This window comes from Nicotiana sylvestris, chromosome 11 (genome assembly GCF_000393655.2).
Source record: "Nicotiana sylvestris chromosome 11, ASM39365v2, whole genome shotgun sequence".
NCBI classification, from domain to species: domain Eukaryota; kingdom Viridiplantae; phylum Streptophyta; class Magnoliopsida; order Solanales; family Solanaceae; genus Nicotiana; species Nicotiana sylvestris.
The window spans coordinates 128,090,520-128,105,215 of NC_091067.1; the positions used below are offsets into that span (position 1 = coordinate 128,090,520).

Here is a 14,696-nt window from a genome sequence, read left to right on the forward strand (position 1 = left end):
ATGACTTGGAGAGAAGAACTTGGCAATAAATTTGTCCGCCAATTCATCCCATGTTGTAATAGAATGATTGGGGAGCCTTTCTAACCAATCCAATGCTTTACCCCGAAGAGAAAATTTGGAAAAGCCTCAATCTCAACGCATCCTCGGACACGTTTGTCTGCTTGCTACCCCAACATGTATCCACAAACCCCTTCAAGTGCTTGTAGGCATTTTGATCGGAGGCACCCGTGAAATAACCTCTTTGCTCGAGCAAGGTCAGCATAACTTTTGTGATTTGAAAGTTCCCCGCCCAGATTCGGGGAGGAACAATAGCACTAGCGTATCCTTGATTTGGTAGAACTCTGGGAGCCACTCTCGGCGGTTGCGGAGGAGGGTCTGGAATGTTGATGTTCTCATTTGCATTTATATTGACATGTCGGCCTCTCCGTGGAAGTTGAGGTAAGACCTCATCTTGTTCTAGATCTTCTACCTCCTCCCCCGCTATCACATTGCCGAGAGGGTCATTTGCATTAAGAGCCATTGTACCTGATTGATCGGCACACACCAAGTTAGCAAATAAGAAGGAACGAGAAGCAAAACACAATACTAGCTGCACAAATAGTCAACACCGTAAAGCTCCCCGGCAACGGTGCCAAAAAGTGATTGCAGCGGACTCGACCTAATGAAGAGTGGGCACTAATACTTTTACCCAATAGCGGTATCGGGGTCAATTTTCCACAGGGAACTTCAATTTGGAGTTGCGTGTTTGTATAGTCTAGGACTATGTTTTAGCCCCTAATTGATCTTCTAACATTTTTGGTTTTCTTTTGATTAATAGCTACAATTTATCAACTACAATTGTAAAGCTAAGTTATGCTAAAATTATGATTCTAAGTTGTATGCAATATAGAGAAAGGCATTAGGGCCGTGGCATGTGCCTAATGCAAGAATGATGACTATGGGACTTATGCTATAACCATTGCACTTTTGCACTCACTCTCACACCTCTCGGTAGAGAGAGTGATTTTTCCCAATTGACTCTCTCGAGACCAATTGGGTAGGCCAATTTGCCCAAGCAACTTATGGTTCAAGTTGGGTAATTACTCTCTCGAGGTTTAACCCGTTAATTGGGACTACCATTCTCATGGGTCCATCCCAATTCCTTGTTAGAATTAATCTTGGGGTCATAGACTCTCTTTCTCAAGAAGAGTCAAGACTCACTAAGCTAGACTTAGTGTTTGCAACCACCAAATCTAAATGAAAACATAAAATTAATTCAAATAACAAATAACCAACATCATTCATGCACTAAACAATCACACCCATTAATTACCCACACTACGGTTGAGCCACAACCCTAGCTAATGGGTTCAGCTAGCCATAATAGGAACAGAAATTGAAGAAATTGACAAAACAATTAACTACAATGTTTAATCTACTCAAATCCATGCTAATACTAGAAGAGATTGCCCAAAATAGGCTAAAATCATGAAATCCCAAGTTCAGCTGCTCTATGCTCTCAAAACAGATCTAAAAAAACTGTTGCTAAAAAGTAAAATGTTCTATTTATACTACACAAGAAAAACCGGACAAAAATACCCTGAGGGTCTGGCGCGGACCGCGCACAAATGACGCGCGGTCGCGTGAACTTCATCCACGCGGACCGCACTGATTAGGTGCGCGGCCGCGTGGGCTTTTGCCTTGAACGATTTAGTCTCTGATACTCTTAGGCGCGAACCGCGTGAAAAGGGGCGCGGACCGCGTAGCTTGACTTGAAGATATCATGGCCTCTGAACTTTCCTGCGCGGCCGTGTGGCAGAACAGTGCGGACCGCGCAGGTTGAACTTGAAGATGTCCCGCTTCTGAACTCTCCTGCGCGGTCGCGTGACAAAACAGTGCGGACCGCGCAGGTCCTTTTGATCCCCCCTTTCAGTTGTCTTTTGACACTTGGCAGATTGCACTCCTTTTTGAGTCGATCTGTAGTATTTGTCATCTTGTCGCTCAAACCTGCAATCAAGCGCAACTTGTAAGCATTTTGGGACTAATTTCTGGCAGTTAATGCACAAAGCTTAGGTAAGAATGGGTATAAAACATGTAGAAATCACAGTTATCAGTAAGTCTTGGGATTTATTGAATACAAAGAGCAAAGAAAAGAAAAGAAAAAAAAATTTAAAAAAATAAACAAAAATCAGTTTTTAGAACAAAAAATAGAATTGCTTGCTCTCCGGGATATTTCTTTTGTATCTAATTTGTTACCAAAAATTAACAAAGGATACAAGAAGAGGGGATCCTAGATTTTCTTACTCTTTCTAATCTAAACATATAATCCTTTCCTTTTTGTTCGCGTCATGTTTCAACCGAGCCTAATAGTTCTAGGATTTGGTTTTTCTTTCATTAGTTCCCCAAAAATCTGAATTTTACTACTAAGAATTTCATACGAGTTGGGTTTAATTATAAATCTACAAAGTATTTTGTTCAAAGGTTATTCCGAGAAAAAAAAAGCTAATTTTTGTGATACAGTTTACACTTTTTTTTAAAGATGTCGCGTACAGGTAGTGATGATGAACGAAGGGTTCTCCAAGAAGCTGAAATCAAAGCAAGAAATGATTTTACCTTGCAAGCTATGCATCAACAATTTGAAAGGTTGAATTTGCAACTCCAAGAGATGAGGGATACCATTGCTGATCAAAATGATACAATAGCTGAACTTAGGAGGGAAAATAATGTTAGACCCCAAGCTAGGAGAAATGTACCCCATGCTCCCATTGTAAATCAAGAAAACCCTATAGATGATTTTAATGATATTGATTTTGATAGGGTGGGAAGAGATAGGAGGGGACAAAGAGGTAGAGTAGAAGATGACAATATAAGTAGTATAAAGATGAAGATGCCATCATTCAAGGGAACAAGGGACCCAGACTTGCACCTTGATTGGGAGAGAAAGGTTGAAGCCATCTTTGATTGTCACAACTACTCTGAGGGTAAGAAAGTTAAACTTGTTGTTGTTGAGTTTTCTGACTATGCTGCTATTTGGTGGAAAAAGCTTGCTAGGGACAGATTGCAAGAAGGACAAGCACCAGTTGCTACTTGGGCTGAGATGAAGAGGGTGATGAGGAAGAGATTCGTGCCATCACACTTTCAAAGAGAGCTACAACAACGTCTTCAAACATTGAAGCAAGGGTCCATGTCTGTGGATGAGTACTTTAAGGCTATGGATATGGCTATGATCCAAGCTAATTGTACAGAGGAAGAAGAGGCTACAATGGCTAGGTTTTTAAATGGTTTAAATAAGGAAATAGCTGATGTAGTAGAATTACAACAATATGTAACAATAGATGAGTTAGTTGATTTGTCTGTAAAGATAGAAAATCAAAATAAAAGAAAGCAGACTAGCTCGTGGAAAGGTCGGACAAGCACCATCTCCAAGAAGCCATGGCCATATCATGAGATGAAGAGTTCTTCTAGACCTCAAGAAGACAAGGGTAAAGGTAAATTTGAGAACAAAGAGGGAGGTAAAACCTTTAACCCTAAACCTTTTACACCTTCTAGTTCTATTCAATGTCATAAATGTAAAGGAAGGGGACATATGATGCATGAATGTCCAAGTAGAAGAAACATCATTCTTAGAGAAGATGGAGGATATGAGAGTGAAAAAGGTGAGGGAGAAGAAGAGGGAGATGTGAGTGATGAAGATGATGTAGAACTACCTAATGAGGGCATGATTGGGGTAGTTAGAAGGATTATGACTATCAATTTGGCAAGCAATAGTGAAGAACAAAGGGAGAATATATTCCATACTAGGTGTGGGATAAAGGGAAAAACTTGCTCTATGATCATTGATAGTGGTAGTTGTGCTAATGTGGTGAGTTCATACTTTGTGGAAAAATTGGGACTTGCATGCATGAAACACCCTACTCCATATAGACTCCAATGGTTAAATGATAGTGGTGAACTAAAGGTAAACAAACAGTGCATGATTTCATTTAATATTGGTAGATATGAGGATGATATTCTACCTATGCAAGCTTGTCATATCATACTGGGTCGTCCTTGGCAGTATGACAGGAATGTTTTTCATGATGGAAGAAAGAATAGATATTCTCTTGAACTAAATGGCAGGAAATTTACTCTTGCACCTTTATCTCCTTCTCAAGTGTTTGAAGATCAAAAGAGATTAAGAGAAACAATGGGAAAACCAAGGGGAGAGATAAAAAGTGAGCTTGAGGAAAAAGAAAAGAAAGAAGGCCAAGAATTAGAAAAAAAGAGAGATGGCCGAGAGAAAGAGAGAGAGGGCAGCAATTTGAGAGAAGAGATAAAAAAGGGTTTGAATGAAAAAATAGACAGTCTTGGTGAGAGGAAAGAGGTTAAGGAAAGAAAAAAAGAGAGTTTTTATATAAAAACCAAAGAGTGTTTAAATGCAAGAAAAGAGGGGCTGCCCATAATACTACTTACTTACAAAGAGACTTTGATTAATTCTGAGTTGCTAACTTCTTCTTTGCCAAGTAGTATTTCTTCTCTTTTGCAGGATTTTGAAGATGTCTTTCCAGAAGATATTCCTAATGGATTGCCACCTTTACGTGGCATTGAGCATCAAATTGATTTTGTACCTGGATCACAAATCCCAAATAGGCCAGCCTATAGGAGTAATCCAGAAGAGACAAAAGAACTTCAAAGGCAAGTTGAGGAGTTGCTTGAGAAAGGTTTTGTGAGAGAGAGCATGAGCCCTTGCTCGGTTCCCGTCCTATTGGTACCAAAAAAGGATGGAACTTGGAGGATGTGCGTGGATTGTAGAGCAATCAACAAGATTACGGTAAAGTATCGCCACCCTATTCCTCGTCTTGATGACATGTTGGATCAATTACATGGATCCAAAATCTTTTCTAAAATTGATCTAAAAAGTGGTTACCATCAGATTCGAATGAATCCTGGAGATGAATGGAAAACTGCTTTTAAGACCAAATATGGGCTTTATGAGTGGTTAGTTATGCCTTTCGGCTTGACTAATGCACCTAGCACTTTCATGAGATTAATGAATCATGTTTTTAAGGATTTTCATGGAAAATTTGTTGTGGTGTACTTCGATGATATCTTGGTCTTTTCTAACACTTTAGAAGAGCATGTAGAACACCTAAAACAAGTTTTTGAAGTTCTTAGAAAGCAATTTTTATTTGCTAATCTTAAAAAGTGTACTTTTTATGTGGATCGTGTGATTTTCTTGGGTTTTGTAGTTAGTTCTAAAGGAGTTGAGGTTGATGAAGAGAAAATCAAAGCAATAAAAGAATGGCCTAAACCTAAGAGTGTAACTGAAGTTAGGAGTTTTCATGGACTTGCTAGTTTTTATAGGAGGTTTGTGAGAGACTTTAGTACCATTGCTTCTCCTTTAACTGAAGTTATTAAAAAGGATAAGATTTTTAAATGGGGAAAAGAACAAGATGATGCTTTTAACTTGTTGAAAGAAAAAGTTATGTTCTGCTCCATTGTTACAATTGCCTGATTTTTCTAAATCTTTTGAAATTGAATGTGATGCTTCGGGCAAAGGAATAGGTGTTGTTTTGATGCAAGATTCTAAACCTATTGCCTACTTTAGTGAAAAGTTGAGTGGAGCCACATTGAACTATTCCACTTATGACAAAGAGCTATATGCTTTGGTAAGGGCTTTAGCCACATGGCAACATTACTTGTGGCCAAGAGAGTTTGTCATTAAAACTGATCATGAATCCTTGAAATACTTGAAGAGTCAAGGTAAGCTTAGTAGAAGGCATGCTAAGTGGGTTGAATTCATTGAAACGTTTCCTTATGTAATTTCTTACAAACAAGGGAAAGAAAATGTTGTTGCTGATGCACTTTCAAGGAGGTATGTCTTAGTTTCTACCCTGACTTCTAAATTAATGGGTTTTGATCAAATCAAGGGACTTTATGCTAATGATGTTGATTTTGGCAAAATTTTTGCAGATTGTAAGTTGAGTCCTTTTGAGAGGTTTAACCTCCAAGATGGCTTTCTCTTTAAGGAAAATAAGTTGTGTATTCCTAATTGCTCTTTACGTGAAGTATTTGTAAGGGAAGCACATTGTGGAGGGCTTATGGGACACTTTGGAGTCCCAAAGACACTAGACATACTGGCTGAAAATTTCTTTTGGCCTGGAATGAGAAAAGATGTTGAAAGAATGTGCGCACAGTGTTTGGAATGTAAACAAGCTAAATCTAAAGTGTTACCACATGGTCTTTACACGCCATTACCTGTTCCTACTTCGCCTTGGATTGATATTTCCATGGATTTTGTGTTAGGTTTGCCTAGAACAAGATATGGTAAGGATAGTATATTTGTTGTGGTAGATAGGTTCTCCAAAATGGCTCATTTTATTCCTTGTTTAAAGACTAATGATGCCTCACATGTTGCTGATCTTTTTGTAAAAGAGGTTGTCAAATTTCATGGTATACCTAGAACTATTGTTAGTGATAGGGATGCTAAGTTTTTGAGCCACTTTTGGCGTGTGTTTTGGGGGAAGTTAGGTACTAAATTGTTGTTTTCTACTTCTTGTCACCCACAAACTGATGGACAAACTGAAGTAGTTAATAGAACCTTAGGAAACATGTTGAGGGCTGTTTTGAAAGGTAAATTAACTTCATGGGAAGATCACTTACCTATGATTGAATTTGCTTACAATAGAACAATCCATTCTTCTACAGGTATGTCTCCTTTTGAGGTTGTTTATGGTTTTAATCCCTTCACTCCCCTTGATTTATTACCATTACAAACTAATGATATTGCTAATCTTGATGGTAGGACAAAGGCTGAGATGATGAAAAAAATTCATGAACAAACAAGGCTTGCAATTGAGAAGAAAAATGAGCAAACTGCCTTGAGAAAGAATAAGGGACGAAAGCAAGTTATTTTTAAACCTGGAGATTTAGTTTGGGTTCACTTTAGAAAGGAGAGATTTCCTTCCAAAAGGAAGTCAAAGTTGCATCCTAGAGGAGATGGCCCATTTCAAGTCCTTGAAAGGATTGGAGACAATGCTTACAAGTTGGACCTTCCTGGTGAGTTCCAAGTAAGTGCCACATTTAATGTTGCTGACTTATCTTTGTTTGATGTAGGATCGAATTCGAGGACGAATTCTTTTCAAGAAGGGGGGAATGATAGCATCAAGAACAAGGATATAGTTAAGGACAATGATAGAGATGATAGAGTTTTGGAAGCTCCAAGGCCATTTACAAGATCTCAAGCTAAAGAGTTGCAAGCTAAGGTTGCTAGACTTCAATGGCAAATAAAGAAGCTTTTAATTGTAGAGGAAGAGCTCAAGCCCAAAGGAGATGAATTGTCCAAGTTTTACAATTATTTGGTAGTCCAAATTGAAGTCCAAGAGGAGGAAGATTGGGTTACCAAATCAGCCCTTGAAGTCCACCAATAAGGAACAATAACAACAAGGAATTGAACAACTAGAATTAAAGAGATGAAAATAAAGGATATGGGACGAATTCAAGGAAAGAATTCCAAGAACTTCCAAGAACGTAAGTTCTATAGCCTTGACAAGATCAAAGTAACAACGTCTTGATTTATGGAAGAAATCAAACGCCTTTACTTAAAAAGCAAATCAAAACAATAGATTCGGATCTTGACCACTTTACGAGTAACTTGAGACAACAATTAATAACTAGTATTAATCGCCTTCTAAGAATACCACAAAGGAATCAAAGATATCATAAAAGAGAAGTAATCTTACTACCTTGAACTAAGAACTAGTAAAGGTTGAAAGATAAATCTCAAAGCACAAGTAACAAAGGTTCAAAAGAACTCTCAAAGTATGATATACTTAATCAATAAATGTTGTATCTTATGAATGAGAAGAACTCCTTATTTATAGGAGTTAAAAGCACTTAAAATTGTAGCCTCTTCTTCCTCTGTACAATTAGCTTGGATCATAGCCATATCCATAGCCTTAAAGTACTCATCCACAGACATGGACCCTTGCTTCAATGTTTGAAGACGTTGTTGTAGCTCTCTTTGAAAGTGTGATGGCACGAATCTCTTCCTCATCACCCTCTTCATCTCAGCCCAAGTAGCAACTGGTGCTTGTCCTTCTTGCAATCTGTCCCTAGCAAGCTTTTTCCACCAAATAGCAGCATAGTCAGAAAACTCAACAACAGCAAGTTTAACTTTCTTACCCTCAGAGTAGTTGTGACAATCAAAGATGGCTTCAACCTTTCTCTCCCAATCAAGGTACAAGTCTGGGTCCCTTGCTCCCTTGAATGATGGCATCTTCATCTTTATACTACTTATATTGTCATCTTCTACTCTACCTCTTTGTCCCCTCCTATCTCTTCCCACCCTATCAAAATCAATATCATTAAAATCATCTATAGGGTTTTCTTGATTTACAATGGGAGCATGGGGTACATTTCTCCTAGCTTGGGGTCTAACATTATTTTCCCTCCTAAGTTCAGCTATTGTATCATTTTGATCAGCAATGGTATCCCTCATCTCTTGGAGTTGCAAATTCAAGTTCTTGGAATTCTTTCCTTGAATTCTTCCCATATCCTTTATTTTCATCTCTTTAATTCTAGTTGTTCAATTCCTTGTTGTTATTGCTTCCGCATTTACTTCTCAAATTCTTACTCTAATTTGGATTCCCGACCTAGTTGTTATCAAGTGGTATCAGAGCGGTTTTTATCAAGACCTTGAAGTCCACCAATAGGGCTCAAAATGACCTTAAAAGAGGTCCAAAAGGGGGTGTTTCAAAAGGAGCCCAATTGGAGTCCAAACCAATGGCCCAAACTAATAGTTTTAAGGCCCAAATCTGCCCCAAAAGGATTTGGCCGCCCCCACTTAATTTTGATGGCTTTTGTTACCCCTTAGGAGCCACCTACCTAAGTTTGATGGCTATTGTGACCCCTAGCAGCCCCCTACCTAATTTAGATGACTTTTTAGCAACCCCTTACATTATTTTAAGTGCTTTTAACTCCTATAAATAAGGAGTTCTTCTCATTCATAAGACACAACATTTATTGTAGGGCTGTGCATTTGGATCGGATATCCGAAATCCGATCCGATCCACTAAATTTCGGATTTCGGATTTCGGATTTCGAATATTTGGATCGGATTCGGATTTGATTTTTTAAAATTTCGGATTTTCGGATTGGATTCGGATTTGTATAGTTTAAACCCGATCCGATCCGAAATCCGAATTTATTAAGGAAATAATAAATAATAATAATATTTTTAGGGTTGCTTAGGTCACCTAAGTCCTAACCCTTATTTCATTCTGCGGTCTGCTGCCTCCGTCTAATTCTCATAAACAAATTTTTGATGTTGCTGCGTTCTGCTTTTCACTTTCTCAGTTAACACTTAACCCTTCTCACTTTCTCAGTTCTCACGCCTAAGCAACTCAGACTCAGTCCTCACTCTCACTTCACTACTTCACAGCTTCAGTCTTCACTCTTCTTCACGCCTCAGTCCTCACAAGTCGCAGACTCGCAGTGTCGCACCCAGAGACTGCTGTGCTGGTGCTGCTCACTTCAGTCTTCACGCGACGCCTCAACGCTCAAGCTGGTCCCTCCTGCTCGTCGTTTCCCGGCGACCACATTGGTAACTGGTAAGACACTAAGAATTGATGAAATTCTTAAGAAAGACACTAGGGTTAGGTCTCTTTGTTCTCTTTTATTTCTCGGATAAAATTGATGAAATAAATTGGGGGTTTCACTCTTGATTTTCTTAAACAGAAATAGACCATACTATACTACTATTTTGAATCCGATTTTAATTTTAATTTTTTGTTTTGTTTCGTAGATGGAAGATGAGGTAGAGATGGTGAATAAAGTTCAAGCCCTTGTAAAATGTGGTGAAAGTGGTGCTTCAAATGATTCCACAAGCAACGTCGAATCTGATTTTGGTTCGAAGAAAAGAAAAATTATGAAAGAAAGATCAGTGGCTTGGCGACACTTCAGTAAGTTCACTGATGACGAGGGTGTTAAAAAAGCGAAATGCAAGTACTGTCCAGAAGAATATGTAGCTAACACCAAAAACAGTGGTACAAGTAATTTGCTATCACATCTTCTCAAGTGTCCGAACAATCCCCACAAGCCGGAGACAAGCCAGACAAAATTAGCTTTTCAATCGAAAGGTCAAACAGGTGATGTCTCACTTATCCCTTGGAAATTTGATCAAGAGGCATGTAGGAGGGCTTTAGCTCGTATGATAATTATAGATGAACAACCCTTCATTTCTGTTGAAAAGGATGGATTTAGAGACTTCGTGAGAGCTCTTCAACCTTTATTTCATATTCCATCTCGTACTACTATGACTAGAGATTGTTTTGAGATTTACCATGATGAAAAACTTGCTTTGAAGTCAATTTTTAAAGAATCAAAACAGAGAATTTGTATTACGACTGATACATGGACATCAATTCAAAGAATTAACTATATGTGTGTTACAGCACATTACATTGACAAGAATTGGAATTTGCATAAAAAGATATTAAATTTTTGTCCAATTACTAGTCACAAAGGTCAAGATTTAGCTAGTGGTGTTGCTAAGTGTTTACTTGAATGGGGGGTGGATAAAGTATTTACTGTGACAGTTGATAATGCAAGTTCTAACGATGTCATGGTTAAAGAATTATCCAAACAATTTACTAGATGGAACACTAACTTGATGGAAGGTAAGCATGTTCATGTTAGATGTATGGCTCACATCATCAATCTAGTTGTTCAAGATGGGTTGAGAGAAGGGAGTGTGTCTGTGGAACGAATAAGACAAGCTGTTAGGTACATTAGACAATCTCCAGCAAGATGGAAGAAGTTTAAAGAATGTTGTGATCTAGATAGGATAACTTCTAAAAAATCATTGTGCTTGGATGTTCCTACTAGGTGGAACTCCACATATTTGATGTTGAAGGTTGCTACAGTTTATGAGGAAGCCTTTACAAAATATTGTGATATTGATTATGGTTTGATGTCATGTATTGCTAACTGTATTTGTGAGGATGGACAGCCGGCAGGTCCACTTTTAAGTAGTGATTGGGATAGTGTAAGACGTATTGTAAAGTTTCTTGAAATATTTTATGAACTCACCTTGAAGGTATCAGGTACACTTTATATTACGTCTAATGTGCACTTTCTTGAGATATGTGTTGTTGGTTCTTCTTTGAAAGAGTTGATGCAAAGTGAAGATGCTACCTTGAAAGAAATGGCAAATAATATGAAAGAGAAGTTTGATAAGTATTGGGGGGATCCACAAAAGATGAACAAAATGATTTTTATTTCATGTGTGTTCGATCCACGCCACAAGTTTCAATCTCTTTCGTTTGCTCTTGCTGCCATGTTTGGAGAAACAATAGGTGTGAAAATACAAATTGAGGTGAAGACATACATGGAATCTTTGTTCAATGTGTATGCAAAGAAGAATGGTAGTTCTGGTTCATTTCCATATTCTCCATCTTCCGGTTCATGTCCATCTTCTCCATCTTCCCCTAGTTCATGTCCATCTTCTCCAACTTCATCTACTTCTTCATCATCGCTTTCAAAATTCATGTTAGATTTAAAGAAGCATAAGAAGGGTGAAGGAATTGATTCTAAAACAGAGTTAGATAAATATTTGGGTGAAGATGTTGAGGAAGACTTTGAAAATTTTAAAATTCTGGGGTGGTGGAAGTTGAATTCACCCAGATTTCCCGCACTTGCTGAGATGGCACGTGATGTGCTAGCCATTCCTATTTCTAGTGTTGCCTCATAATCAGCCTTTAGTACCGGTGGACGCATACTTGATCCATTTAGGAGTTCATTGACACCTAGATTGGTTCAAGCTCTTGTGTGTGTCCAAGATTGGCTTCGAAATGAATCAACAACTCCGGTTAAAATTGAAGAAGATTTAGACAATCTTGAACAACTTGAAGCGGGTAAGACTATCTTATTTCTTCTATTACTTTACTTGTGTTTAATGTATACTTATGTTATGTTTCTTTAGATTATTTTTAAACTAATTTATTCTATTACTATCTTATTCTACAGACTTGATTAATACCGGAAGAGAGCCTTGCATCGTCGACATATAAAAGGTACGAGTTCGTGGCATGTTAAAAGTTTTCTTAAGCCTTCTAATAAATTGAACCAAACTGCTGCATTAAGCCTTCTCTATTGTATTGTTTTGTTCTACCACCAAGCAGTCAAGCTACTGCATTAGGCTGTTGCACAGGCTGCCCAACTTGACATGATACACATTTACTGACTCTCTCATTTTTGACAAGTGTAGTATTGCAGAACTTGAAAGTGTGCCAGGTTGAGGATTTCAGTTCCAGTGTGCCAGAACTTAAGGTTGTTGCATTAGGGAATTCTGGTTGAAGCTGCTGCATTAGGGAATTCTGGGATTTTAGTTAATTTTGTAGAACTGGACTGTTAGCTATGTTACAGTTATAGTTATCTGCAGTTAGAATGATCAGTAGAACTTGGTTCCATTTTGTGTTTCTGCAGTACTGCTCTTCTGCTATGCTTCTGGAGTTACAGACTTACAGTTATGTTTTGGTTCTATGTTACAGTTATGTAACTGTTAGAATGATCAGTAGAACTTGGTTCCATTTTCTGTTTCTGCAGTTCAGCTCTTCTGCTATGCTTCTGGAGTTACAGTTATGTTTTGGTTCTATGTTACAGTTATGTAACAGTTAGAATGATCAGTAGAACTTGGTTCCATTTTGTGTTTCTGCAGTTCTGCTCTTCTGCTATGCTTCTGGAGTTACAGTTATGTTTTGGTTCTATGTTACAGTTATGTAACTGTTCGAATGATCAGTAGAACTTGGTTCCATTTTGTGTTTCTGCAGTTCTGCTCTTCTGCTATGCTTCTGGAGTTACAGTTATGTTTTGGTTCTATGTTACAGTTATGTAACTGTTAGAATGATCAGTAGAACTTGGTTCCATTTTCTGTTTCTGCAGTTCTGCTCTTCTGCTATGCTTCTGGTCTTGTAAGTTGTAATTGTTACTTGTTAGCTATGTTTCTGGCTTTCTGCTATGCTTCAAGCCTTCAACTGCATAACTTTGAATATTTTTAAAGACTGTCAGCTTTAACCAGTTACAGTACTATACAGTTACAATACTATAAGTCTATACTATTAGACATTAGTAACATTTATTAATTGGAATGAAGCCAAAAGTGAAATCTTGAGGTGCTGTAATTTATAGTCATTTGTTTGCTATTTTTGGTCTTTTAAATGCTATTGTATTATGTAACATCCATTATCCATATACAGTTATACACACTCCTTAATAATACGTACAATCCGATCCGAAAATTCGATCACCAAACCGATCCGAAATTTAAAAATCCGATCCAATCCGATATAATTCGGATCGGATTCGGATTGCAACTTTTATGACTTAGTACTCCTATAAATAGGGAGTTCTTCTCATTCATAAGATACAACATTTATTGATTAAGTATATCATACTTTGAGAGTTCTTTTGAACCTTTGTTACTTGTGCTTTGAGATTTATCTTTCAACCTTTACTAGTTCTTAGTTCAAGGTAGTAAGATTACTTCTCTTTTATGATATCTTTGATTCCTTTGTGGTATTCTTAGAAGGCGATTAATACTAGTTATTAATTGTTGTCTCAAGTTACTCGTAAAGTGGTCAAGATCCGAATCTATTGTTTTGATTTGCTTTTTAAGTAAAGGCGTTTGATTTCTTCCATAAATCAAGACGTTGTTACTTTGATCTTGTCAAGGCTATAGAACTTGCGTTCTTGGAAGTTCTTGGAATTCTTTCCTTGAATTCTTCCCATATCCTTTATTTTCATCTCTTTAATTCTAGTTGTTCAATTCCTTGTTGTTATTGCTTCCGCATTTACTTCTCAAATTCTTACTCTAATTTGGATTCCCGACCTAGTTGTTATCACCTTCTCCCAACTCCCATTGTTTAAATGAGTTTACTTTCTTTACATGTGTGCAAATTGTTCAAACCCTTTTCCCTTACTTTCATTACTTGAATCATACAGGTACTTAGAATGTCAAAATCATGCCTTTATTTGCGAGTACGTGTTAAAACTGTTTATTTGCTAAAATGACTAATTCACATAGTTTAAGTTCGGCTGGGACCCACCGTTGTGGACCGCGAGGGGTGCCTAACACCTTCCCCTCAAGGTTATTTCGAGCCCTTACCCTAATCTCTGGTAATGCAAACTAGTTCATGAGTTAATTGCTCTAGGTATCCTAACGCACCATAATCCATTAGGTGGTGACTCTTCAAATACCCAAATCCTAAAAGGAAACGAGTTATTTCCCCCATGACTGTCGAGACTTTCCCGTCAAAAAGGGGAAAAAAGGGGGCACGACAGCATGGTGACTCTGCTAGGGATAGTTTTAGGCTCTTATCAAATCGAACTTATCTTTTGTGAATTAGTCCAAGCATGCTCTATCCCACGTACCCTTTCCCCTTATTTGAATTTAACTGTCGATTTTCAAGCATTTATGATTCTTTTATTCCTGAAACTGACTTTGTCTCTTTGTTTTCCTTTCTGTAACTGTCTTTTATTTATTTAAATACCGCATTTATCATTTGTTACATGCAAATACTTGACAACATGCTTTTTATTGTTGCATAAATCATGCTCAACATCATACTCCACTAGTGCGTAATTAATCTTATAGAAATGCTTGATGATTGTTTGCGCTCTTCCTATATATCACCCTTTAAATGTGAAAAGGCGTATTTGTGGTAAAACAAGTCGATCAT

General features: G+C 37.7%; 1 protein-coding gene across 1 annotated transcript; it reads left to right on the top strand.

The window, feature by feature from the left end:
- The first annotated feature begins 2,512 nt into the window (after window positions 1-2,512).
- Window positions 2,513-11,710, top strand: LOC138881637 (uncharacterized). The gene is given in 5 exon segments (XM_070161879.1): window positions 2,513-5,287; window positions 5,381-5,464; window positions 5,466-7,376; window positions 9,497-9,613; window positions 9,764-11,710. Coding segments are annotated over 5 exon segments (6,828 nt in total). The 5' UTR covers window positions 2,513-2,518.
- Window positions 11,711-14,696: the final 2,986 nt, after the last annotated feature.